Here is a 27,539-nt window from a genome sequence, read left to right as displayed (position 1 = left end):
CTCACCGTAGTGCCCACTGACACATCCGCTTCAGTTCCAAAGAAGTCGAAATAGAGATGTGCACTTTTCAAAGTAATTTTGGTGAAATGAAAAGTGTAAAAAGTTGTGAAAAGTGTGAAAAGTAAATCGTGCTGCACATCTCTAAATAGAATAGACAGATTTTTTCTCAGGTAGCGCAAAAAAATATCCCAGTCGAAAGTTGTCTCTTGTAGTTACATCATTTTGTTCGATGGATTTTTAATTCAACTTCGACAACGTTTATTAAATTTTATTACAAAAATAAACAATTTGAAAAGATTTTTTACTAGTATAAATAAATTAAATGGAGGGGAGGGAAGATAAAGGGAAAGAGTGGATGAATGTCCGGAACGACACGATTCCGAATTGAATAATTTATCTATTTTGTACCGTAGCAGAAGGCTATGAGGTTCTGCGTTTGACTAGAAGTAGAGACTCTTGTGATATTTTGTCGAGTATCTACCGTTGAAAAGCGAACCAAAAGTCTTATACGCATGTCGTTCAAACTAGATGAACGAATAGTTTGTTTTGTTTAGTTTTTGTTCAGCTTGAAACACTACCGCCGTTCGTTGACGTCCAATGGTATTTGTAGACCGAGGGTGCACGATCTGCAGCAAAACTTGCCGTAGTATTTATGATTACAGTAGTTCGCTTTCACTATTAGCTCGCAATTGGCGAAGAATGGATTATCTGTGCAGTTGGGATTGATGTAAACATCTGAAACGACATCAAATGAGAGTAATTATTCATCTATCTTACTCGAATTCTGTGTAGGCAAGGTACCTATTTTAAGCAAAAATGACAAATTACCTGGCGGCGTTGGTTGAGTTGGTGTTGTCAATGTTGTTGGACGGTTATCTGTTGAACAGAATAAAAATGTGTTAGCGTTTAAGTTACAGGGTACCTGCTGCTTAATCACCTATGCAACTGTCCTATGTATGTACTTCTTCTTATGTAATGTGGATACAATAATTTACAGATTACCTACTTAGGTACCTACTATTTTTTATAAAGCTACTCTTATTCCGTATAAAAAGAATGGAATTCACCAATTTTGGTCACAGTTTTTGGTTATAGGCTATGAAATTGGTTATTGGAATTAGGGGTTCTCATGAATTTTGTCTTGATAGCTGTCGATAATGGAATCCAAATATCTTTGAAACCTTTTTTTCCTTCGTAAAATTTCATTCGAAATGATGGAAATTGGTCATTTTAGCAACCTGATTTTCTCGAGAGTACCTCTGAGAAAATCATTCCTGAAGAAATTATCTTTAATTTTCGTGAATGGACTTGAAAAACTTTATATTTTGTAGTGATTCAGTCGTTTTAAAATAATTTGTCGATTCTGAGAAACTCGTTCGTGAACAAATTGGGTTTAATTTTTGATGACAGGATTAAAATGTCGAATTTGTAATTGATTTTTATTTTTTTGTAATTCGTTCGTTCGCGAACGATTTGTTAAGAAGAGAGAAAAACTTTGAATTTTTTCAAAATCTTTTTCGTTGGATTTTATTTTGCTTGATTCAGTCGTTCTTAAATAATTTGTTGATTCTGAAGAAATCGTTCGCGAACGAGCTGAATTCAATTTTTAATGACAATTAACAGGTTTAGAACTGTAGAATTTTGTCATGCCATCAATTATTGATTTTGATTTTTTTTATAATTGATTCGTTCGCGAACGATTTGTTAGAGTAGAGAAAAGTCGTTCGTGAATAAATCACTACAACAAAAATTACTATCGATAAATTGAAGAATGTTTTGTTTTGTTTTCCAAGTGATTCAATCGTTCGCAACGATGTTTCATCTTCAAGCGAGTCGTTCGCGAACGATTCATTTACAATTTTCATTAATGAATGAGAAGTCGGAGAATGTCATGTGTTTTTTTTTCGAGCATTATTTGATTTAGCTTCCAAGTGATTCATTCGTTCGCGAACGATTTTAATCCTACGAGCAAATCGTTCGCGAACGAATCATTCACTGTTGCTGATTGTTATTAATAGATTGGAGAATGTTCTGTTTTGAAATGTATTATGTGTGATTTGATTCTCAAGCGATTCAGTCGGTCTCGAATGATTCATTCATTATTTCTGAGCAAATCGTTCTCAATACGAATCATCTCCAATTTTTGTTGATTAAGTGGTTACTATTCGTTCATTCGCGATCGATTAATCCCCTCTGATTGAGTCGTTCGCGAACGAATCAACTTCAGTTGTCTGTAATGACCAAGAAAATGTCACGATTCGTTATGATAATCGACAAATTTTTTCAGAAAATTGGTGAAGGGTGCTGGAGTTTTTTCAAGTAATGCAATGATTACACAAAATATCAATTAATTTAAGTAAAATTATCTAAAAAGCATTAAAGTTTGCATAAGAATGGTTAAAAAGTCGTGAAGAAAAATTAGAAATATGTCTGAAAATTATGTGAAGTCATGCAAAAATTTCAGAACACTTATTATGAATTGACCTTTTACAGAAAATGTGTCAACAATCGTGAAACTTAAGAAGTAACTAAGAACCGATTTTCCAAGTTTTGCAGAAAATTTTCAAATGTAACTTGAATTTCAATCATTTTCAAGTATCACTTCAATTTTGTTGATTTTTCATGCATTTCATTCTGAAAATAATGTGAGTGTTCAAACCAACGTCCTAAAGCGTTGAAAGCAATTTGATAAGCGAAAAGCAATTGCAGTAACCAGTTACCATTAGGACCAGGGAATAACACTAATGCCTTATTTTCATAATACTCTTCGGTTTACCATGCAATATTTTTCTTATTACCTACTCCATTAATTTGTTTCAATTTCAACTTATTTTTTTGGGGGGGGGATGAGCTTTGGCATTTCATCTCAACAATTTATGAGTCAATTTTACCATTTTTTTTGGCAGCTCCAAGCAATTTTTTTTATATTTTTGCTGTTTTGTAAAATTTTCAAAGATATAATATATTTTGCGTACCAATTTTTTTTATTTTTTAATCAATTTTTGAATAAATTTTGGCATTTTATCAATTTTTTCTCGGTTTGAAACTTTTTTCATGCCAATTTTATAGTTTCATAATACATTTTGTATCAAGTATAAACCAGTAGTAAAGACATTTTTTGTGACTTTTCTTATGGTTGAATTGAAATGACGTTTTTCAACTTATTTTATGCTTTTTTCAATGAAAATTGCTGTTGTATAAATGAATAACGAAACGAATAATAATTTTAACAATGCCGAAACTTTTTCTTAATCTTAACAAATAATTAAACAAAATCAATTAACCGACACCAAAACATACAATTCCGAATACGGTAAGTAATTATTGTAATATTTTCGGATCATTTTTCAAATCAACGAATTTCAAACCGATACCTTTTTCCTTTTCGAGTTTTATTTTTTTCCTTTCAGGTTCATAACAAACTGAAGCTGAATCGTCATCGTTTAAACTATCGAGCCAATCATCCAACAATGAATTTGGACTGTACATACTAAATACTCTAGAGAAATCTAGGTAGTCATGTCTTACATTAATTCCGAAATAGACAGAGTATAATCTGTTCTGATGTTCAACGATATAAGAAAAAACATCTCCATTACTATCTAAGATTCGAGGGTTCTTATCGAGAACAACTGAGAAACCAGCTTCTCTTAGCTTAGAAATACTTAGTAAGTTACAGGTAATTTCCGGAACTTTAATAACTTTTTCCAAGAGGAACAAATTTCCAAAATGATTTCTCAAGCATAAATTTCTGTTACCTTTACTATCCAAAAAAATTCCAGTTTTTGCAATTGCTACTTTTCGATTTACCATTAGTTTTTGTACCTGCGTTTGGATTTAGAAATTACGAGGAACTAGTACCTATTTGAGGATACCTATTAGATTTACAGAAGCTATTTCCTAGCCAATTTGTGTGATTGAAATATAGTGAAAACAGGTGTGCAAATATTAGTCTACCTACCTACCTACAGGGTGCCCAGAAATATCGTGTACCCCTAAAAGAGTTTTCTTCTAAATATTTCGGTTGGTCACAGCGAATGATAATAATGATAGCGCATGATTGGTTGTTGGACTGGAGAGATAACCTTCCACCAATCATATGCATCTATTTCACGTTGCCAACCTATATTTTTAATGAAAAACTTTCTTTGGTGTTCACGATATTTCTGGGCACCCTGTACCTGAGTTTAAGTGTACCTACACATTATGATAGTGCATATAGCCTACTAGGTATTTTAACAGCTAGCTACATTGTTATGTCGTAATTGAAAAGTTCCATAAAAAAAAGGGACCTTGGTAAACTTTTTTGTTTTTTTAATTTTTACAATTCTGAATGTATTTTAAATTATTTTTAGAAAAAAAGTTTCAACTCCATTTGAACTTGTAAAAATCAGTGAAAAAAAATTTACTAAGGCCCCTTTTCCATGAAGCCCTTCAATTCTAGATGCGCAGCTAGACTATACTCGTACACTACACACAACACAGCTAACCTAGAACTACCGCAATGGTGTACCTAACTAGTAACTACCTACGTGAATGTTGCTACATGTGACATGTAGTATGAAAACCTACGATGCTCATTCGATTAGGTGAAGGTAATAGAGAGGTACTACCTGGCGTTATAACGTTGGGATCATAATGCGACGGCGGTGTATACGGAGTGACTTCATATACCGGTGGTTTATTTGACGGGTCCACCGGGGGAATTTTAGGTGGCGGCACTATGTAGATGATGAATTTAAAGTCTTCGGGATCTAAAGGTACAGCAGGACCAACAGCATGCAGTGTTGTAGTCCAAGATGCCGCTCTGCCCAAACCGTTATAAGCTTGACAAGTGTAAGGACCCAAAGCTTTCAGCGTAACGTGTCGAATTATCAACGAATTATCTCTTCGTTGTTCGTATTGAATGGAACTTCGCGGTATTATTTCATCTTGTTTCCACCAGAGAACCGTGGGACGTGGATAACCATACGCGTAACAGTGTAGTATGGTAGGAGCGTCGAGAGTTACCACCACGCTCGGTACAGAATCGCTAATGATGTCGGCCGATTTGTTCACACCGTCTACACATGCACGAGTATACGAGTTGTAAACTTGTGATAAGATTACCTAGGTTTTATTTTTACTCCTACAATTTTGTAATTTTTTGATGTTTTTTCAACTCGTTCATTCTCAACTTCTCGCATATACCTGCTTGTGTGGTCTTTCTAGCAGTCATTCTTGTAGATGTGAAATGCAAAGGAAACTACATGGAATAGGTAATGGTAGGTATGCTATGTAGAATGAAAACTCACCTGTGATGGTTAGTCTGTATTCTTTTTGGTCGGGTTGGCCAACTCCGTTATCGGCGATGCAGATGTACGAACCAGCGTCGCTTCTATACAAACCGATCACTTGCAAGACTCCATCGTTCAATTTGTATCTTCCGTCCGATCTGTCGATCTGTATTTTAAAGCAGAGCGTTAAAATGGATGCTGGTCAGTTCGTCGTAATTTGCGCATCAAAAATGGACAATTAATCGATTTTTGGGATTCAATGGGCTTTTAGGTGATATCATATAAATCAGTGTTGTCAATTTTTTTTGCTACAAAAAATTATTTCGAAAAGTTTCAAATCGTTCCGACTCTCAAAAATTCTGAAAAAAATATATGGACAACTTTTCATGCTGAAAAACGTATTAAAAATTGGGATAGCATTATTTCGTGAAGTCGATTTAAAAAAATCGAAAGTTTGCGAGAAAATGCAATGAAGTTCCAGAATTTGAAGCACTGGCTGTATTTTGATTTTGACTCTGACGAAGCAGCAGTTCATATTTCAAAGTTTTCAATTTTGAATCTGCCAACAAACATTCTTTGATCGATTCATTTATTTCTTTTCGAGTTTGCTGGTTTTCTTTAATAGTGTTGATGCTTTCATCGCATTGTAAAACAGGATTCGGCGCAAGGTTTCGTTTTATTTTGCATCCTTTTTTCTTTGCAGCGGTTTCCCGATCTTGTACTAAGGACCTCTCTATCGCTTTTTCTTGTGCTTCATTTTCTTCGTTTTCGTTTTCTTTTGCATCCTTTTTTCTTTGCAGCTGTTTCACGATCTTGTACTAAGGACCTCTCTATCGTTTTTTCTCGCGCTTCGTTTTCTTCACCAATCAAAACTTTTTTTCATGTTTTGAATCAAAAAATTGGATTTTTTTGCAAACTTTAAATATTTTTAAATCGACTTTGCGACGTAATGCCATCCCAATTTTTTAATATATTGTTCAGCATGAAAAGTTTTCCATAATAGATTTTTTTCAGAATTTTTGAGAAACGGAACGACATGAACACTATGTTATGAAATTTTTCGAGCTAATTTTTCGTACTATAAAAAGTGGTAACACTGATTTCTATGATATCACCAAAAAGCCTTTAAAAACTCCCAACTATTGGGAAAAGTTCCATTTTGATAGGTACCTATCGCGGTTATCGAATAATCCACTGCAGAAATGGATGATTTTCAAGTTCACTGAAAACTTAAGACACCACCTAAGCAGCCTTCAAAAAAGGTCTAGAGGGCTGCGATTTGCGCCATTGGTCATCTCTTCAGAAGGTCTGTCCACATTAAAAATTTCAAAAAAATTGCCGACCCCCCCCCCCACCACTTCTTGGTCGAATTGACGTGGAATGACCCACCTACTAATTCGCATAGACCTCCAGGAATTATTTTTTCATTAGAATTTTTTTTTCATTGTTCCCTATGTGTATTTATGTTTTCTTACTATGGTCGTTCCTCGTTGCCATTGTATAGTTGGTGGTGGGAAACCACTTGCCGAGCATCTCAAAGTAGCGTAGCTTCCTTCTTCGGCCGCAATATCGGTGGGGTAAGACGAGTCTATTCTCGGGGGTCTATTGGAGAACATGTCTACTGTTGTTAGTGTGGGTGGCGGTGGCGGCGTTGGCGGTGTCGGTGGTGTAACCGTGACTGGGGTTTCGGATTCTGTCACTCGAGCTGAAACAAGAAAGCAGACGAACGAACGCAAATTCATCATAATCTCGATGTTTGCAAATAAGTTACCATTTTTTAAGTAAATAGGTACATAGCTCAAAGTACTAACGTTTTACTGTTAAACGTAAATTCAGTTGCACTGGTCGTCCAACTCCGTTTTCAGCGGTACAAGTATACGTGCCAGAGTCTCCAGCGTATGTGCCAATTATTTGTAGAAGTCCATCGTTGCTGAATCTGTATCGATCAAGCGATCTATCGATCTGTAAGCATGATGTCGAAGTTTTAGCACATTTTTATAAAAACAACCGCCATGACCCTGATGCCTCAAATTTCGATAAAACTTTTTTTTTCTCGACGCTACTCACCTCTGAGCCATCTTTTCTCCACGATATAGTTGGCGTTGGGAAGCCACTTGCTCGACAACGTAGGGTCGCGTAATTTCCTTCTTCAACAGTCACATCAGTTTCTTCGGAACTGGATATCCGTGGTGCTCGAGCTGAAACCAAGCGTGCCCTTTAGTTAAGACTATGAAAAAAAGGCAAATTTGTTATTGTTTATGACGTAGGCACATTCATTCAATCGCTCACAGTCCATCTAATTCCACCCCAACCCACCCAGTCACTCGCGCAATTCCCTAACCGAATACAGACTTATGTATCACTGGAGCCCAGAACCTCATCATGAGTCAAAATTTTGAAATATGTGCCATCATGTCTCATTTTCTCACAGGTATATGTATTGATTCAACAAAGATGAACTTACGAGAATGATCGGCTTGCAAACACGAAGTTTCGCACTCAGTCAAATTTTGGAATCTGTTGTTGTTTCCTAAGCATCCTCCATAAATGAACTGTAAACATTGCCCGCGTATTCCATCGTAATACCATGAAGGGTAGTATCCATCGCAAGGTCCGGTTATTTTTGGCAGGAAACAGGCCACTGTGATGCAGCAAAAAAAATCGTAAAAACAATTCAATATGAGTACTGCAAGTAGAACTGATTTGAACTTGAGTAGCTCATTACCTTTTCCTGGTGGTTCCACGCATGTTTTTCTACAGTCATCTTGCGTCTTGAAACGATTGTCGTTTCCATCACACCCACCATACCAAAACCGTGAACAATCTCCATATTCAGTATCAAAGAACCATTTGACGGTGAAATCGCGACAGGAACCTTTATTTTTCGGCTGAATGCAAATTTCTGAGACAGAAAAAAATTACCTCATAAGTCATTTCTGTGGAAACCAAGTGGAAATGTTGAGAAGGAATACGCTAAACTGACAACTGACCTCCTGCTCTTGAAATATCCAAGCACCCTGCGTAATTTTCACCTTGAGCTTCTTGAAAACCATCTTGACAACAACCATATCTAGTTGCATTGCAATGGCATACACGTGATTCATCTGGAGCAGCTGTCCTACCATCGCTGCAACATCCAAATGTCGAGTATTGGCAACCACATCCTGAAATTCCAAGTAGATAAATGAAAAACCATTGCTGCTGTAGTTCACCTAGTCTAGATTTGAGATTGAATATTGAGCATAGCACATACCATCAAAGCTTGGTCCAGTGGCTGCTGTAATGTTATCCGGACAACAGCCATATGAAGTAGTTGAACAGCAGCCTTCCATGTTAGCACCTAGAGCTGCAGTTTTGTTGTCGGCACAGCATCCGAATTCGCTGTCCAAACAAGTTGATGGTTTTGATGTCTGTGACACTATTGTAGTCTCATCTTCAGTTACAGTAACTACTGAATCATTTTCGCTAGTTTGTGCGGAGTTGAATTCAGTAGTGTAATCGACTGAAACAAGAATGTTGGGAAAATTACATTGGCAGGTCAATATAAGTACTTGTGTAATTCACGTTTTATCTACTGGATTGGGAAATGTAGATAGTGCTTATTTCTATGTACTTACCAGTGATGGTAGTTTCATCACCTCCAGAACCCTCACCAAACTCTGGACAGCCTAGGAAATTTGGCCCAGATGCGATATTTTCATTATCTTGACAACAACCAAATCTGTCAAAACCACAATTTTATTTTATTAGTATAGACTTAAATGTGAGTAGATATACATAGAAGAAACAAAAAAGCCAAACAATGTTTTCATTGAAAATGCAGATTGACTGCAATAGATGCATTTTTAATGCAATAATTTGTTTGAGTACCTATGTATTTGACTTGTTACCTGCACACCAATTGCCAAGCACTGAAACTTACTCTGAAGTTGTACAATTGTCATCTGGTGTGGTAAAGTCTTCTGTTGTCATTGTTGTGGTCATACATTCTGCTGATTCATTGTGGGCACCAGTGCAGATGTTTCTGTGGAAAAAGAATTTACATCTCAATATTCAATAATATACCCATAGATATACAATTTCACAATTGGTTTGGCACGAGGTAGGCATGTTTGATGAAAAAAAAAAAAAGAACTAGACTGCATAAATACTCATATTTGATGTTGCACACTCACCCACGGCTGCTGCTGGATGGATTGGTTGTAGATTCGGTGGGAATGGGACAGCCTTCATTATCATTTCCAAGTGCTGCAGATTTTTTATCAGGGCAGCAGCCAAACAAAGTAAGTTGGCAATCAATTTCCTCACAGTTCTCATTGTTTGGGCCTTGGGCTGGTGTAACTTGATCGGCACAGCAGCCATATTTCGTTTCTTTACAAGTTGATATTTCAGCACAACCTGAAGCATTCAATCACAGACTGGTGATTAGCTCAATCTGCACTTAATGGTATTTTATCCCTCTCCGATGCAATATACTGACATATGCTACCTCTTGAGGCAAGGGGCAACTGTTACAAATGGTGAAGTTTATACATGTGCTCAACCCACGAGGAGTTGCTTGCTCACCTGCACTGAAAGGTCCAGTTGCTGGGGTTATTCCATCAAAGCAACATCCATATTCAGTCAATTCACATTTTGGCGGCTTCTTTTTCTTGCAAGGCCGCTTGGTAGTCTTCATTGTTACAGTGCTGGTTAATGGATTTGTAACTTGTGTTGAATCTGAAGCATAAGTGTCAAATGTGGGTTATGTAAAAAATTGAGTATATAGGTAGTTGAGAGTATTGTGGTTGCAATGCTGCAGATGCAGTACACAAAAAACAGGTGAGTGAGATGTGTGTAGTATTGGTACTTTTTATTGGGGCTAATTGCAATAATGAATAAAAATTTGTTTTTTTGTTGAAAATATGGGCTGAAAACTTTTTTGGGGGTATGTATGTACTAAATAGGTACCTATAGTATTATTGCCTTCTGGGCTGTAAGAGGTACTTTCAGTGGTCCAGAATGGAGTTTCAGAGGAAGAACTAGACATTGTAGTAGAATCACTGGATGAACTGCTGTTAATGGTAGTAGTAGTTTCATAGTTGCTGGAGGTTGTTGTATCTGATGATGAATTGATGCTCTCTGGTGTGGTGTAAGGACTTGTGCTTAAGTCTTGAGTGCTACTGCTGTTGCTGGTGTCTGAAGCGGTTGTGTCTGGGGCAGTTGATGAAGAAGAAATGCTGGTGTTTTCCTCAGCCATAGTTGTTTTGGTCTCGAGAGAAGAACTGGTGGTATCAATGCTACTGCTGGTACCACTACTGCTACTGCTACTTTCGGATGTTATTGTAACAGATGTGGTTTCGGTGATTGTAATGTCACTGGATGATGTGCTAGCAGTATCATCAGTTCCAGCTGACGACTGATCACTTGGTGTGAATTCGGTGGCAGAAGACATCCCATCATCTGAACTTGAGTCAGTTTGAGTAAAGAATTTTATGACTGAATCATCTGTAGTAACATCATCTGACATGGTAAACATTGATTTAGAATCCTATAACAGAATGAAACAAACTGAAGTAGGTACGGTAATTTTTGGGTATTTAAGAAACACAGTTGTCTTTCCTTCATCATTGAATGCTACATTGATTATAAACGTTTGAAATTTAACTAGACTCACCATATTGCTGGGAACTGTAACCACATAATCTTTTTCATTTTCTTCACATTCTTCTTCTTCAGGAGTATTTTCTGACACTGTACCCGTTGAAACAACTGGTATTATTTCATCTGTGAAATCATTATAAACATTAGCCACTCTGTTTAAACCAACAAAGTCAAAAATATGTCTCATCAGTAAATGAGAACCTACCGCTTCCACACGCTTGATTATTGCAAGTTTCAGTTTTGAATAATATTTTATCCAAGTTACATTTGGTAACATCTGCTGTCTTGTTACCCAACATACACAGCACCGTTCTGTTCTTACTTCCTCCTCCGCATGTTTTAGAGCACTGAAGTGAACGAATAATTTATAAGTGAGATGAAAATAGTGTATCATGTACATGTATGTAGTTGAATGGGTTCAAGAAGGGACAATTAGGAGAAGTGATCTTCTTTGAACCAGTGCGGCTGTGAAGTTGGTGACAATATTCTGAAGTAAAGGTTTGGGGTTTTGGTAATTCTGTTTTGGTTCGGTTCAGTCTAGATACTTGGGGTCATGGGCCAGGGTCAGGTTCGGACCACCCTTTGCCCAAATGTTGGATTTCTTGTGAGGTGAGGAACTTTTCTATGCTATTAATCTATCCATAAAGTGAAAAGATGTGATGTGAACTTACTGCACTCCATGGACCATGGAACCATTCACCATCGCATTGCGCTTTGCCACTGCAGATTTGGGTTGCCTCGTATTTTTTACTTATATCGCATTTAGAATCGTTTGTTTTTTGAATGGTATCATTTTGGAGGAAGCCACAGAATACTTTTCTCGATTGTAGTCCTGCTCCACAAGTAGATGAACACTGTAACAGCAATTAGATATTATTTTGTTGTAAGCAACATCCATCAGTACTTTTGGGTTTCAGCTTCCAGTTGTAGAAATAGCTTACCTCGCTCCATTGCGTCGCATACCATTGGTATTCGCACGCAGATGATGTATTGCATTCTTTTATCAGTATGGGTTGTTTCGATTTCTTACAGTATTTATCTGGATACGCTTTACCTTTGGCTGTTGAACACACCGCACTTCGCGTTTCAAATGTAACATCACATTTGTCTTTACACTATTGGGAGAGCAACAGAATTGAAAAAACAAGAGGAAATTATTGAACCAAGAGTCTCAGTAATATTGTAATTATGAAAGCACAAAAGTTGTCTTACTCACATCGGACCATTCTGTTGTAATCCAATCTACACCCTCGCAAGGTCGTACGAAACACGGTTTTTCCGATTCTGGTTTAGGACCAGAGCATGCGGCATCTTCGGTGATGTTGATCTTGCCATTGAGTTTGTAATAACATTTTATTTCTCTTCTTTGGAAACCATCTCCGCACAATTTGTCGCACTGTAACCAATACATAGTTGGTTGTGAAATAATTAGAGAGAAAATGAACTTGGTAAGTGTAACTATCACTAGAGCTTGAAGATAGGCTAATGCTTACAGCTTTCCACGGACCCACGTACCACTGAGGACATTGTATACCAACGTTGCATGGTTGAGTCGTATTTGGCTTTTGTTCGTCACTTGTTTCACACAGATTAGAGTCCACCGAAGTCGATTTACCGTTGCCGAGTTTTTGTTCACATTTTATCTGCAAATTTCAAACATCATAGGTGAGCAATGGGCATCTACCAAGTGTCTGTGAAGTGGCAGTCCATGAAAATGATTGGATAATATGATCAGGTCTGATAAGATCCAATGAGGGAGATCTGATTTGATCTGACTTTTTCTGAGTAGATCTGGTCAGACCTGAATAGAGCTGATTCCAATCGAACCTGATCAGATCTGACTGAGCTTGATCTCTTGATTAGATCCAATCATTTTCCTTTGGAGGATGGTGCCCAATAGATAACATACCGTCCTATTTTGGGTACCGTTGTTTCCGCAAATGTGCGAGCATTTTGACCACTCGCCAACAACCCATTGAGGAGCGCAGGCATCTTGGGCGCAAGTCTGATTTCTGATCGGTTCCAAACCCGGATCACATAAATTGTCGCTAACATTAGCCGTTCGATCGCTTGTTTTAGCACACCATACTTTTCTGGCCTTGTAACCTGTTACAAATGTATAATTTTTTTCAAACTTCGAAACGAATTAATATTGTGGGGGGGGGGGGTTGGAAGGCTTGGATTCAAAAGCTACGGGAGGATGGGAAGGCTTAGATCCAAAATCAACGAATTAGTATTTGTGAGAGGGGGCTGGAAGGCTTGCATCTAAAAGCTAATTATCTACATATTGGACTCAGTGCCCCGAAGAACTTGATGGACAATATGTCAGTCACATAGCATCATCTTTTCTTTTTCTGTTTTTCGTTTTCAAAACTTTAATCTGCTCCAGTACATAAAGTACTATCTTATTGTTAGAATAAGGCCCAATCATTTCATATTTTTCAATTAACGCCAAGTTTCGATCTTGTGCTGATGAGGATTGGCCCAACGATCGAATTGAGTTGATTTTATCATCATGTACCTATCTATAGAGTAAGCGAAATTTTTATAATTAGGTGTTACGTACCTCCGCCACATGTGGAACTACAATTTGAAAATTCATCGTACCACCACTGATAAGGTTCACCGGTATATATAATCGTACCATTTGTGAGGCTGTATTCGTATTCAATGTCAGCATTTTTTTCTTGATATAGTACCTGAAAATATATTATGAACAGGCTAAATTAGAAAGAAAACATCGAACGATGGAGGTTTTTTTGACAATTCGCATTTTTGCAACACTGACTATACGTACGAGTATGTACTTACCACAATGTAAAGTGATTCGGTGATCGGACCTAATGCGCTGATCGATTCTATCGCTAGAAATCCGAGTGTATCGCGAATTCGTTCATAATGAAAAATTGTGCCAGCGAAACGGAAACTTTTCGGAATATCGATTCTCCATCCACCATTCAAGTAATAATGATTGGTTAAATTTCTCACCGCTGAAAACACATATGCCTGCATGAATGCAATTGGATAAATTGAAATAGTACAGCGGATCTGATTTAAAACAGGCAGCAGTTCTATGAACAGCCTCCTCAATTTTTAGACAATTTTTGATCTATTCAATAGCTAATCCATGAAAATTTCCACATAGATGTATGTTTGGTCATGATAATATGTACATTTGAACGGCGTTCACTTACCCAGATAGTTGTTAGAATATCGCAATTGGCGTATTCTAATGTTCATAGCGCCGGCTGGTATCAACATCAAATCATTATAACCTGAAAAATAGCATAACGTAATAATGTGAAGATAAGCTAGGCCTCTAACGAGTACATTACACAGCGCAAAGATAACTGCGAATAACATAACCCTTTTTAATTTTGAAATAAATCAATCTATCGTCTCGTACACTTGCGAAGAAAAAGAAAAGGATGAAAGTTGCAGTCTTCTCTAAAAAATGCTGACCTGACCTTGTAATTTCCAGCCTCCTGTTTGAATTTGAGAGGCTTCAGCGATAATACAGAAAATACTTTGTGAAAAGAGGGAAAATTCACCTTCGATGGGGAGGGATTGAAAAGTCAAAAACTCCAAAATGCCAATCTTGGGCACTCTTTAGATGATGTGCAATGTGCATGCCAAATTTTAGCTCCCTGGGTGAATTTGTAGGGATGAAAAAATGAAAATGAAAAAACGCTTTCTTCTCTAAAATTGCTCTGGTAAGTTGATGTTTGAATATGTTATGCAACTTTCTCCGCCATTAATTGCTCCACTTATCCTAAAAATTGTAGACGGTGGACTTCTGGAACTGTCCTACGAATTTTGTGAGTGGTCTTACCCTTAATTTTCGGAATCGGGATAGACTGAATAACTTACGATTTTTGATCTTGTACTTTTTTTGGACAGTTTAATGTAAGACTGAGCTCGATTCGCTGGAGTAGCGATGAAGACATAAAATCAGTACATTGAATTTCATTTCCCTCCAATTTAATATATAGAAAAGTTAAAAATGGTAAAATAACCGCTAAATAAAAGACCATAAGTGCGATTGCTTACCTACTTGCAGATCATTTCTGGTTACAAGACTGGCAATTGTTTGGCACGATGATCCATCTCCTCCGCATATTCGGCATTTGTCTTCTCGTAAGGGCGAACCGAGCAAACGATCGCAACCGATTGGCTGTTGACAAATACATGCGCGTAAATTAATTCAAGTATTTTTTTTTCGAATACTTAAGAATTTTTGGATTCTTCCTTCTCCCATTAAGGGCACGTGTCGATGTAACACCTACCACGCATCTTCCATTTACGCAAATGTCGGGTCTCTCATCATCGCATGTTGTGCCGTCGATTACCTGCTTCTTATGTCTGTAGTAGAAACGTTCTCCGCGAGGCATACAGTTCAATTCGCACTTATTTTGACCTTTGGTGTATGGTACCCAGCTAAAAGCATACAGAAATGTAAACGACCATAATATTTATAGTGTTTGTAATAGCTAACTCGTACAAGTAGATGACGGATATCGGATATCCGAGTAAGTTTATCTAACTTAGCCGACATAACGTGACGCGAGGGTCGTGGGCGTTTCGGAGTTTGATTATTTCATTTAGTTGTATGTTTTATGATGATGAATGTACTTACTACTTACATCTAGATTATTCGTACTAAAATCTATCTATGTACTAATCTACACATCAATAGTACTTAGTAGAATTTGGACGTGAGAAGTCACTTGAAAATTGAATTATACACTTACAACTACGACTTACGTGTAAAAATATTTATCGAATGGCACGCTGTCAAATTTAGAACATTGCTCAGCGCGAAAATCCACCACATCCGGACAGTCCTGTAATCAAACGATTGAACGTGAATTTATGTATACAGTGTATCTTGAGATGATTGAATAAAATTTCGAGTACAACATACTAAACTTTTCTCAAATTTGTATCCCAGTCCCCTCCCCCTTCATTGCAATTGCTCTTCATCATGTATAATGTATTAGCACTATCAACATCAACTTACGTATATGTTGCAGGAAAAGTATCTCTTCGCGGCACCCCTACAGTTTGGATATCCATTCGACCTGTGGAGGCAAGAAAAAAAATAGAATGAACAATATTTCATCGCAGCCAATAAAGGTAAAGAGGTTATTATGAAAATGAACCCATAATTTTAATGTAACTTGATAGTATAGAAAAGTCAACTAAACGAGCGTATCGTAATGTACATAGTATGGAGCACCACGCAGACATAATGACGGAGGGGGAGGGGGTATAAGTGATTTGATAGTTTGGAAAAAAAATAAATCACTACTTGAAATTGTGTAAAATTTTTCAAAAGTATGGTAACCTTGCAACCTATCAAAATGAGTTAAAATCTCGTGGAAATTTTGAATATTTCAACGAGAATGTTTTTTGAGCATTTTTCAAGAATTTTGAGTTCAACTCGGAGTCATGATTTTCTAGATGTTTGAAAATGTGTTATTCTGCGACCCATCGAAATAGGTTGGAATTTCACGAGAATTACAATAATATTAATTAAGCAATTTTTCTTTTTTTTGAAGAATTTTGAGCACAAGAAAACGGATTGGAATTTCGCAAGAATTTAGGATATTTCAACAAAAATGTTTGTTGAGCTTTTTTTGATAAATCTTTTGCTCGAAATCGGGTATAATAATTTCGGGATTTTTGAAAAAATGTCGTATTCTCGAAAAATTGCAGGCCTTTTTGACAGTTTTCCAGAAATCTCGAAAATCATGATCTAATTTTGGGCACAATATTCTGCAAACTTCTCAGTGGCGTAGCCAGGATTTTCTCAAGGGGGGGGGGGGGCAAACCCAGATTTTTAGGCATGAAAAATCGAAATGAGGGGTAATTTTCTGGAAACCTATCGTGATGTGTGGTGATATGAAAATGAAGGCAAAATTACTGCTCTAGCGAAGCGAGAGCGAAAATTTTTAGAAAAAATGGGTCCAAACAACAAAATCAACGTCCATTTTTGCATGTTTTCTTTCAAATTTTTGCTCGCAAGGGGGGCCATGACCCCCTTTTCCCGCCTTGGCTACGCCACTGAAACTTCTTAAACGAACATTACATATGTATTATTGACAAAGAAAGAATTTTACCCGACGGACAAACATTGTCTTATTTGATAGGCTACTCCTCCGCCGCACGAACGAGTACATTCCGCACCTGCGGTCCAATTACTCCAGATACCGTACTCTTCGGAGCTCGGAAATGCTTCGCTTTCGAAGTAATAATACTCGATATCGGCGTTGATAGTGTGTTGTCGTCGATGTCTGGTTCCAAATCTTGGAATCAGCGAGTGATGATGTCGATGTGCCTAAAAAAATAGAAACGTGGGTGATGAATGAGTATAGGTTCTCGTATTCTCCCAAAAAACCTATAAGTTATTTCTATTATTATATGTTATGTAGTAAACAGATCTCATTTGAGTAATTTGTCGAAATTATTCCTAAAATACCGAAAAGACGGTTGAATAATCGAATATACTTACTTATGTCTCAAAATTTCTTAAAATTGGGCATTGAAAGGGAATATTCACCAAGTACGAAGAGCTTTTCTGAGGCGATTTTGTCAAGCACAACGTAAACGGGTTTTTTACACCACACAGTTTTTTGAAATATCTAAAGCTATTACCTGGTTCCTTTTCTACTACTAACCGTATGAATACTATACTCTACAACCCTATACATATGTTGATGTTAGTATAATATGTATTATAGGTATGTGCTATGTGGTGTACTAGGTATGTCACACATTTACGACATGCGGTAGGTGTACGATACGCGTGTTGACTTCCGTGTGGCGTTTCATTTTTAGAAATTTGGGTATAAGGCTCACCAATGCAGTTTGTTTAGTGTACTTATTTTTGAACCATCCGTTTCCTGAAAGGCTTGCCTACCTATCTACTCGTATATCGCGTCCTGTATAAGTTGTAAGATGAAGACAAGTGAAGCGAAAGCGACGACGGGGCGAGATTTTTCTTCACCGACGAGTGAGGCTGGTTATTACCTTGTACAGTAGTTGTCATTATTGACTTACAAAAACCTTGAAAATTCCAGCGTAAGGAATTTATTGGTCGTTTCTGAGTTATTCGAAAAAAAAACAACAAAAATATTTTAGTGAGAGAGGAAGGACGGATTTGTATTTTTTGAATTGTTCTACGATCAGTCGAATAGATTTCAGTCCACCTCGTTGTGACTAACTCAAATTTTCAGCACAAAAATGACATATTTACGCCTGTTTGAGATTTCTGAGCACGCTTTTTTTTTTTTTTTGGTAGAGATCTGGTTACGTGTAGTCCATCAACTCTTGTGTATTTATATGCAATCCGAGTTGGTGAACTGTCGCTGAATAGGAGGCGAGACGATTGACATTGGCAATGAAGTTTAAAAGAAACAGAACAACGCTGGTAGCGATCAAAGCATACGAAGGTACCAAGGTACTCTAATGTGTAGAGATGTAGTATTTTGTAAGTGTGTATAATATGTAGATGTATTAGTATGTAGATTAGCCTTTTACCAATTCGTTACGCTCATCCACTCACGTTCGCGTATTGGGTATGGAAGAGGTACAGAAGGTGGATGTACAAATTACAAAATTGAAAACAAGCACCTCACAGGTATACGCGTAGGCCTACAGGCAATGATGCAGAAGTTGGTGGATAGGTACATTATGCGAGTGTGTTACCTAAAACGAACACTTGCGTGGAATGTAGTATGTGAAGTTTCTTTCAATTTGTAAAAATACATCATGTATGAAAAAATCCATACTTGTTATGAAAAATGAAAATTGCTTAGAAACTTGTTGAATGTGCCATAATTTTGTGCAAAATTCCGTTGAAAAATAATGCCCTATTTTTAATTTTTCTCCTATCAGCAAAAATTGCGCCGGCAGCCCCCCCCCACCAGTTGAAAAAAAAATAGAAAAAGTTCAATTAATGAAAATTTTTTGTTTCTGCGTCAGAATTTTTCTGAATAATCCCCTTTTCAAGAAAAAACTTTCTTCCAAGAAGCCCCTCAAAGTTGAAAAAATCAACAAAAAAAAAGAGATATTTCTCATTTCCGCATTAGAATTGTCTTACACAGCCCCCTATTTAAGAACAAATTGTTGAACACTCAAATGATGTTGGCTTTCTTGTACGGAGATCCATGATATTGAGCCCCCCAAAGTTGAAAAAAATCAACAAAAAAATGAGAGATTGATATCTGCACAAATTTTTTGGAAATGTTTCATTTCTGGACAGAAAACTGTTAGATAAGCACATTTTCAAGAAAATCCTCTTTCGCTCCTCCAAAATAATGTTGGTGCCCTTGTATGAAGCCTCCAAATTTCAAAAATATCGAAAAATATATGTAAAATTGATGTCTGTAGGTACAAATTATTTGAAAATTTGTTCATATTTTGAGCAGAATACTTCTTGTTGACCAACCAGACCAACTACATAAAGACGTCCGAAGTTGAAAAAATTTTTAAAAATGGAAGTAAAGTCTCATCTGAGAGGGAAGTTTCAAGTCATGGATATGTTTTTGCTTTAAACCTAAAAATGAAATTCCATTGATAGGAATTCTAAACAATTTTTTTAAAGTTTTCAAAAATCTTACATAACAAGATGTCAGAATGTCAATAAGTCATCTGTGAAAATTTGACATACTTAATTTTATTACAAGCTCTTGAAAGCCAGACTTAAGATCTAAACGTCCACTTCAATATAATTCAAAGCCAAAATGTCAGAAATTGGTCACTTTCGGGTGGAGATAGGTGCTGAAATTGGTATATAAATTGATTTTACGTACCTAAGTAGGGACTTGACTGATGTGTTGGAACTAAAAAGTTCGCAATTTTAAAAATGTTTCTCTCCCGTAGTAACAATTTCAAGGGATGGGAGCGGGAAAAACGAAAAAAATTTCCATCATACGATAATATATAAATAAGTTAGTCACACTCTATAAGGCGAGCCTTATCCTTTAAGATATTTTCAAGGTGTTAGAACAAAAAAAAAACAAAAATTCATGAAACCTCAGTGAAGTTCCTTTAGGTAAACAAGATTGGACTCAACTGGTGCTTGGTTTTTCGCAAATATCTGAAAAACCGTGCGTCCTGGAAAAAATCTAATGACAGGTCAATGGTTGGAAATTTAATTCTCTGCAACTTTTGCCATACCTATTCAATTTTGCATTACGTTAGAATGCTTCGTTTTCAAGCTGTACCACTTTGAATCTGAAGTTGGATGGCTTTTTAAGTATTTCAAGCTTGGTTCCAAACGAGCCAATTGATTGACACGTATTGTATAAGATTGGTTTTGAGCCATGTGTCTGTGTCTATTTGTGAATGTGAGGTATAGGAAAAAAGAAAAGGGAAATGGAATAATTGCGGCTCAGTTTTTTGAAAATGAATAATGAACAACATTTTACTACGTATTAACTGAAGTTACAGAAAATTCACTTTCCAATTACATTTTTTTCAGGGCTCATAGCTCGTTCGGCACATGCAAAAATCTTAGAAATGAAAAAATTTGTCATTTTTAAATTGAAAGAGCTTTAGAGAAAGTTTTTCATTTGGTTCAAACACGTTGAAAATATCTTGAAGGATAGAGCTTTCATCCAAAATCATTCATTTTCCAAAACATAAACGATATTCTTGCGGTGAAGATGAGAAGAACAGTGTTGCTGTAACGTTATTTCGAGTTTTTGCCAATGTGTCAATTAATTTGTATAGGATAGGATCTTGTAAAACTACCGTTTTCCTAGTTGATGTTTTAATGTGATGGTGGCTTATTCTGTCTCTCATTCACACGCGCGGACCACCCTTGTGAAAGCTGGTGTCCGCGACCTCACTTCAATTGATCCTTGCACCATAGTGTGCATAGTCGTGTAGAGATGATTCCGCCTTTGACGAGCTGACAGCGCGGTACACAGTGTGGCGTTGGCCGATTTCGGACTTGAGAACAACAAATGTGTAACACATGGTGTCGTATTGGTATTCGCATTCTTTGATATTTAGGCATAGATTTGGACTTTGCTTTAAACAGGATGGGTATGGTAATGATTTTGTTTCAATGGCGAGATGTTATTCTGTAACGGATTCAAATGAGCACTCGGAACTACCATGAAAGCAAATGCGAATATGGCGCGAAAAAATGTGGCAAATTGGCAATATCATTGATAAATTGAGTGAATTTTTCGTAATCGATGTTGTTGCACCCTAACGACGGTAGCAAGAGAGGGGGCGCGGGTGCGACGGAGAGGTGCATCGATGATACGGTTAATGCGCTTACCGCTTACTGTATTGAAAGTCAACATTGAACATGCTGACCTTCGTTAGATGCCTAACTAATAGACTAAGGCTTCTGATTCTCTGGAATTCCTTTTTGTGCGCTTCAACAATGAAATAATTACTTAGCCTCCGCCGCCACAGCCACCACCGCCGCAGACTACACCTTACGTGACTGTTGTTGAATGTTTATGATGGTGCTGCTACTGTCGCCATCGTTGGCGATGACCATCGAAGTTTCGAAATACAGACACATTCATCTGTGTAGGCCTGTAGAGTGTAGGGGTAGCTTGTGCAAGTCGTAAATCGCATTGGTGCAAATAGATTTCTGGCAGAAAAAAATCAAAATCGGCGTCAAGGACACATTCACCTATCTTATTACCGTGCTAGAGCCTTTGGAATGCTTTTGCATCAACTTTCTTGCAATCAGGATAGTTACTGACCAATTTTTTGTATACTTCTTAATACTGAATTTTCGACTTCGTTTGGTTGAAAAAATTGAAGGGTACGTGTCTTCGGTTCTCTACATTGGTAAAATAAAACCTTAACACAGTAGTAGGGATAGCTGCAGCGACTAATATTGTCTTATCACCTACCAATATTAATTATGTAAATAACAACGAATAAACTATTTATTCTGAGTGACTGTGTATATATTGTATATTTCACTCGAGGCATTCGAATATAAATGTAAGTATTTATTACTTACATGCGGTGGAGAGTTAAACTCGGCGGTGGCAGCATCCGCTTCACTGTTGTGACCAATTGTCCACGAAAATATTAGCAATAATAACCATCTGAAAGGCAAAAATATAAATTAGTCTATGTACATTGTACATAGTAGACTTAGGTAAAAGGTATATTGCCAAAATATGGTCAAATTTTCGGATACATAGACCGCTCTGAAGGGCAAATAACTCGAAAACTGCAAAATGCACTTCAGTGGCACTTCCTCATTGTACTTAGCAAATTTGAACCCCTTAATCAATATTGGGAGGCTACAGCCCGTACTAATAAAGGTTAAAAAGGCGAAAAATAGCTCGAAAATCGACTCTTTTTTTCACTCTGTAGAACGGGTGGAAACCTTCCTAGAAGAACTTTCACGACACTTCCTCAATGTAAGTACTAAATCGCTTCAGAAGGTCTTGGAATTAGCTTCGAAAGCTGAAAATTTAATATTTTCATAGGATCGACATTTTCAAATGGGAAATTCGAAATGACGATTTGACAAGTGTATTTTTTTAAAGTTGAAAATCCCAAGTACCTATGAAAGAAATTCCAAAATTACCCGAAGCCAGCCCTTGTTGGAGGCTTTAAATCTGCTCTAAAATTGTGTCAATCCTTTTGGGGTCAAGCTCAAAGTAGATATATGAACCGAATTTCAGATGTTTTGGTATTTCTTATAATATTTTTGCAATTTTTATTTTGAGTTTGCGTAGAAAATTTTAAATACCCTTTAAAAAGTAAAAGTTGAATTATTCGTGGGGTAGCAGTATTTGAAAAAATGATCAAAAGATTTGGTCTTGTGTGACTTTTTGCCCAACTTGAGCGATAATATTGAATGTGTTCCGAATCCGAACAGATCTTAAGTTCGAAAGATTGTAAAATTGAAAAATGACCAAATGAATGGTTTGTACTTCTGAAAGTGAACAAATTTTGTTATGAGAGCTTTTTGCTGATAGGGCTAGATTTTGAAAAGTTTTATGCATTAGGTTTTTGAGTTGACGATATTTTTTTGAAATTTTTTCCGTCAATTTTCAGCATTGATTAACTTCTTAAACAGTTCCATAGGGTGTCTAACAAAAAAGTGGGAGGTTTAAAATTTACATTCAAGTTTTTACTTTTTAGCCAAAGCAATTTTAGCAGGATTTTTAACAGGACAGTTTTTGAACACTTGGGATTTTTTAAGAGGGGGAGGGAGGGGGCGAAGCAAAACTTTACATTCAAATTATTCGCTTATATCCAATGTCTTCAAACGTCGAAAACGTGCGAGGGCAAAAGCTCTTGTAAATCAGCATTTCGAGAGGTACAAAAACAAAGTTTGCTTCAAACTTTTAAAATCTGAATTATGCTTTTTTTTTTAAATTTAAGATCCGAAAAAGAAAAGCTAGCGGACCCGAGCAAAGCGAGGGCAAAAGCCATCTAAAATTATCATTTCAAGTTCGAGAGATATAAAAAGTGGAAAAAGAAGAGCAAATAGCCCGAGCGAAGCGATGGTAGAAGCCCACAAAAATGTGTGATTCAAGTTCTAAAAAAGTCGACAAATTAGCCCTTTTCTACATGTTCAAAATTCCGGAAAGAAGGGGGAAAAAGAGAGAAAATTGAAAATTTGAAAAAATCATTTTGAAAAAAAAGGACTTTTGGATGAAATTGTTGAAAAGAAGGACACTTAAAAGGACAAAAAGGTGTCATAGGCAAAGAAAAGGACTTTTGTAGGATAAAAAGGATAAATAGGAGTATTAGACACCCCAAGTAAAAACTTTTCCTAATCAAGTTTGATGAAACGAAAAATCGTCTAATTTGAGCTTAAAACGTCTAGTAAACGTCGAAATTTCAGACCCTCTGCCCCTAAGTCGAGCTTACCACCCCAAATTCGAACCTACCGCAATACACAGAATATTTTTACAAGAATTTGACTGAAAACCGAAGATCTCCGCGCTGTGCTTCGTAACCCTAGGCTGGGAAATGGGGCAAAGCGAGAAGAGAAGCTACAATAAATTTTGCATGTGACCGTTTACGTATGTCTGGTCTGCGTTTTTCAACACTTTGGTGCGGAGCGGCGGCATTCTTTTTTTATGTAACATGCTCTCAGTGCCGCAAGAAACGAGGTTTGCGTTCGCAGATGAACGTAAGTTTACGTACATTTTCATTTATATACAATGTGTACGTACATCTATTACGTACGTCCATCCTGTTAGAAAGGAATCTACATATTTATCCCATGACGAATATAGCCACGTTGGGATTAATGAAATATCAGCTGGTCAAATTTATGATACATGTCTAGAGAGGAAGGGAGGCTGAAGTCGCTGAATTCAATTTTGGCGTTATTTTTTCATCCTAAATGAAATATTATAGACCCTAATTATAATTTCAAGTGAGCTATTTAATTTTAAGTATTTTTCGACTTATTGGTTTCAAACTTTATCATGATTTTACCCAACGTGCAACTGGTACTCTGAAAGGGGAAGGTCCACTGTAGCAATTCATAATATTTCTGAATGATGATCTAGTTGATCTTCCTACCTCTTTGATTTTGAATTTGATCAAAATTCAAAGCGAGATCGAAAATGGGGATTTTGAGGATGATCCAAGCCTCCAAAACACGTTTTTTGGGCCGATATCTCTTCAGCATTAATTTTAGCGAAACAAGCGTGGTGAGGTAAAATTGATCTACCTACGTCAAATTCCCGCCAATATGAGATGTCAAATCTTTTTCTGTCTCAATTGAGTGTGCATGTTGAGAACAGGTTGTTTTCACGATTACTCTGAAACCACGCACCCTTCCTCCTGTTCTAATACACTAATTGAGGTTACATCCCCCTCGTATAATACTGGAAGAAAATGTAGCTATGAAACGTGAATTTTCAAAGTTTATGGTGATGCGACAGCATAAATCCTAAGATCGTCCTTTGAGTATCCGCCCCCTCCTCTCGCTCCCCGTCCCCCTCTTCTATTCTCGAGGTCCCAACTTTTTCAAATCACACTGTTTGGAATTGATGTGAATACGAAAATCAAACGTAAATGATGATGTGACATGCCTATACCTATTTCTTCGAGTAGAAAATCCTATTCGCTCCCTTCTCCCCTTTTCCACACAAGAGGCTCAAGTCCCTGTAAGTGGTAGGTAGGCAGGGAAGTGGATAGGTATAGATACACATGGGAAGGTATCTACATACTCGTAGATGGATTATGTAGAGCACAGAAAGGATACAGGTATCTTAGATAAAAGGTAACAGGTACATCGTAAACTTACCGGGGATGGTATTTGAATACATCCATAACAGTTGGGTGCACTGACGCGCATACACGTTATACACGAACACTTCTTCGAACAACAGCCAAGCAAAAGAGTTGGAAAAGCGAAAAAAAAACACACACACACACAAACCGCGAACCGCGAACTCTGAGAAACGCGAAACGCGCACCTGCCGCAGATTTTCGAGAATGAAGACGAAGACCTTATAAACCAAACGTCCGAATCTTAACTGTTGACTAAAAACTAAACGAGATGAGCTTGTAAATGAAATACCATACAAAATGTAGATAAGATTACGCGGTCGTGGTGGCGGTGGCTTGGTTCGTCAGGATGTAAAGATTCCCTCCGGATGGGACCGAGACGATGCGGAGAGTCGTTGAAACGTTGAAATTATTGCCGCCGCCGCCGCTTCTTCTTTTTTTTCTTCTTTTGCCGCTGCAAGTGATTATGGATGATGGAGGATCAGAGGACCATACAAACTCATCTTAACGCTACATATGCGTGTAAGAGTTAAACGTACTACGAGTTCTACATATCGGGTTAGACAGACACTGCACTGCATACTACGTGTTGTAGGTAGGTAATAGGTATGTATAATAAGATTTGGTGCAGCGTTACCACCCCCCGGTATCCCCGCGTCCGCATCTGTGTTCCTTTTCATCGAAATGAATGGGTTAGCGGTATGTAAGACTTCCGACTTTGAATTAGTTTGTTGGGCCAGTTATTCTAGACGTTTGAACCAAAAAAAAAAATTATCCGAAATGCGAGGATTTTTCGAGCGCGATACCAGCCACCAGGGGAAATGTTTCGAAACGCAATGGTGCCCATTTTTTGATTATTGTTGCCGATTTCAAAAAAGAATTGAGAAAAATAGGCGAAAAAATTCAAATTTTCTTGGTGTTTTTTTTTTTTTTTAAATTGACAATAATGACTAAAAAATTGGTACTACTGTGTTTCAAAATATTTTCCCTGTTTCAGAAACGACATCTTTCAATGTTTTTACGTAATAAATGAGAACTATTCAAGATCAAAGTATTTTGAAAATACAAACTTTCCTCGGAATAAGCGAATGTATCGAAATAACCTAAAAGGTTGAAATGATAGTCGAGGAGCCCGCATAAGGATCTATTGCCCCCCTCGACGAGCCTCCGGGACTGCTTTTTTCTTGAAGGGGGAGTCCTAAGGAACATTTCTAGTCCTTGTCCTCAAAAAAAAATTGCCCTACTTATAAATGGCGGCCATTTTGATTGACAGGTCAGCCGAAATCGCAGATTTTGCGTTTCAACATAGGACTGCACGAAATTTTTTGAACCGTCCAAAAGTAGATCGAAAGATCAGGAAAAAATTCACCACTGGTCAAAATTTCAAGTGCTCAAGTGCCTTTTTCGATTTTTGGTGAATTTTTGAAAATCAAATTTTGGCCGAAAATGAGAGGAAAAAATTAGAATTTTACCAAATTGACCAAGAAAGCTGAAACTTGGAGTATACCCTATTTTTCACATGCCAAATCGATTGGAAACAGTTTCAAACCGTTTTGAGCAGTTCTGGAGCCTCCAGCAGGTTTTTGAAACTGGAAATTTCCCAAGATTTCATCAAACGGAGATGGAAAGCCGAAATTCATTCTGCGAACTAATTTCAATACGCTACGAAGTCGACTGAAGATGGATTTCAAGTCGTTTTGGAGCCTCCAGCGATTTTTGAAAATTACTGGAGTCTCCACCAGTTTTTTGAAACTTGAAATTCCCACAACATTTTATCAAATGGAGTTGGCGAGGTGAAATTTACTTCGCAAACTAATTTCAATACGATATGAAGTCAACTGCATGTTCCAGCTACTTTTTGGATATTTCTATTTTCCAAAAAAACGCCATACAATTTTTCAAAAAGTCGCTTGAGGCTCTAAAACGACTTGAAATCCACCAGCAGTCGACTTCGTAGCGTATTGAAATAAGTTTGCACTCTTTGCTGAATGAATTTCGGCTTTCCATCTCCATTTAATGAAACTTTGGGAAATTTCAAGTCTCAAAAATCTACTGGAGGCTCCAGTAATTTTCAAATAGTGGCTGAAGGCTCCAAAACGACTTGAAATCCACCAGCATTCGACTTCGTAGTGTATTGAAATTTTCTGGGAATTTCGAGTTTCAAAAATCTGCTGGAGGCTCCAGAACCGATCAAAACGGATTGAAACTGTTTCCAATCGATTTGGCGTGTCGAAAATAGGATACAAATCCCCAGTTTCAGCTTTCTTGATCAATTTGGTAACATTTTGATTTTTCCCCTCATTTTTGGCCTAAATTTGATTTTCAAGAATTCACCAAAAATCGAAAAAGGCACTTAAGCACTTGAAA

At 37.2% G+C, this 27,539-nt stretch overlaps 1 protein-coding gene and 1 long non-coding RNA gene across 3 annotated transcripts in view; one reads left to right on the top strand and one right to left on the bottom strand.

Moving 5' to 3' along the window:
• The window catches only part of LOC135841164 (uncharacterized), a 264,305-nt gene that overhangs the window by 64,840 nt on the left and 171,926 nt on the right, over positions 1–27,539 (top strand). The gene's annotated exons all lie outside the window — the stretch shown is intronic.
• Ppn (Papilin) lies at positions 254–25,676 on the bottom strand. Of its 2 annotated transcripts, XM_065357972.1 has the most exons (33): positions 25,189–25,669; positions 21,922–22,009; positions 17,042–17,259; positions 15,940–16,000; positions 15,684–15,763; positions 15,206–15,356; positions 14,970–15,093; positions 14,114–14,194; positions 13,731–13,909; positions 13,486–13,618; positions 12,829–13,025; positions 12,413–12,562; positions 12,136–12,315; positions 11,861–12,034; positions 11,591–11,773; positions 11,125–11,266; positions 10,933–11,042; positions 10,227–10,806; positions 9,843–9,995; positions 9,452–9,674; positions 9,199–9,300; positions 8,894–8,997; positions 8,530–8,778; positions 8,267–8,440; positions 8,002–8,178; positions 7,741–7,917; positions 7,344–7,474; positions 7,088–7,238; positions 6,752–6,981; positions 5,295–5,442; positions 4,614–5,063; positions 829–876; positions 254–735 (listed from the first exon to the last, which is right to left on the bottom strand). In XM_065357972.1, exons 1-33 carry the CDS (start codon positions 25,212–25,214, stop codon positions 575–577), a joined length of 5,535 nt encoding a protein of 1,844 aa, XP_065214044.1. In that variant the 5' UTR covers positions 25,215–25,669; the 3' UTR covers positions 254–574. The 2 variants fall into 2 exon arrangements, with proteins under 2 accessions (XP_065214044.1, XP_065214045.1); XM_065357973.1 differs by lacking the exon at positions 4,614–5,063 and having other exon boundaries at positions 25,189–25,676.

This window comes from Planococcus citri, chromosome 3, assembly GCF_950023065.1.
Source record: "Planococcus citri chromosome 3, ihPlaCitr1.1, whole genome shotgun sequence".
Taxonomy (NCBI): Eukaryota; Metazoa; Arthropoda; class Insecta; order Hemiptera; family Pseudococcidae; genus Planococcus; species Planococcus citri.
This window is presented reverse-complemented; position numbering and strand designations above follow the sequence as displayed.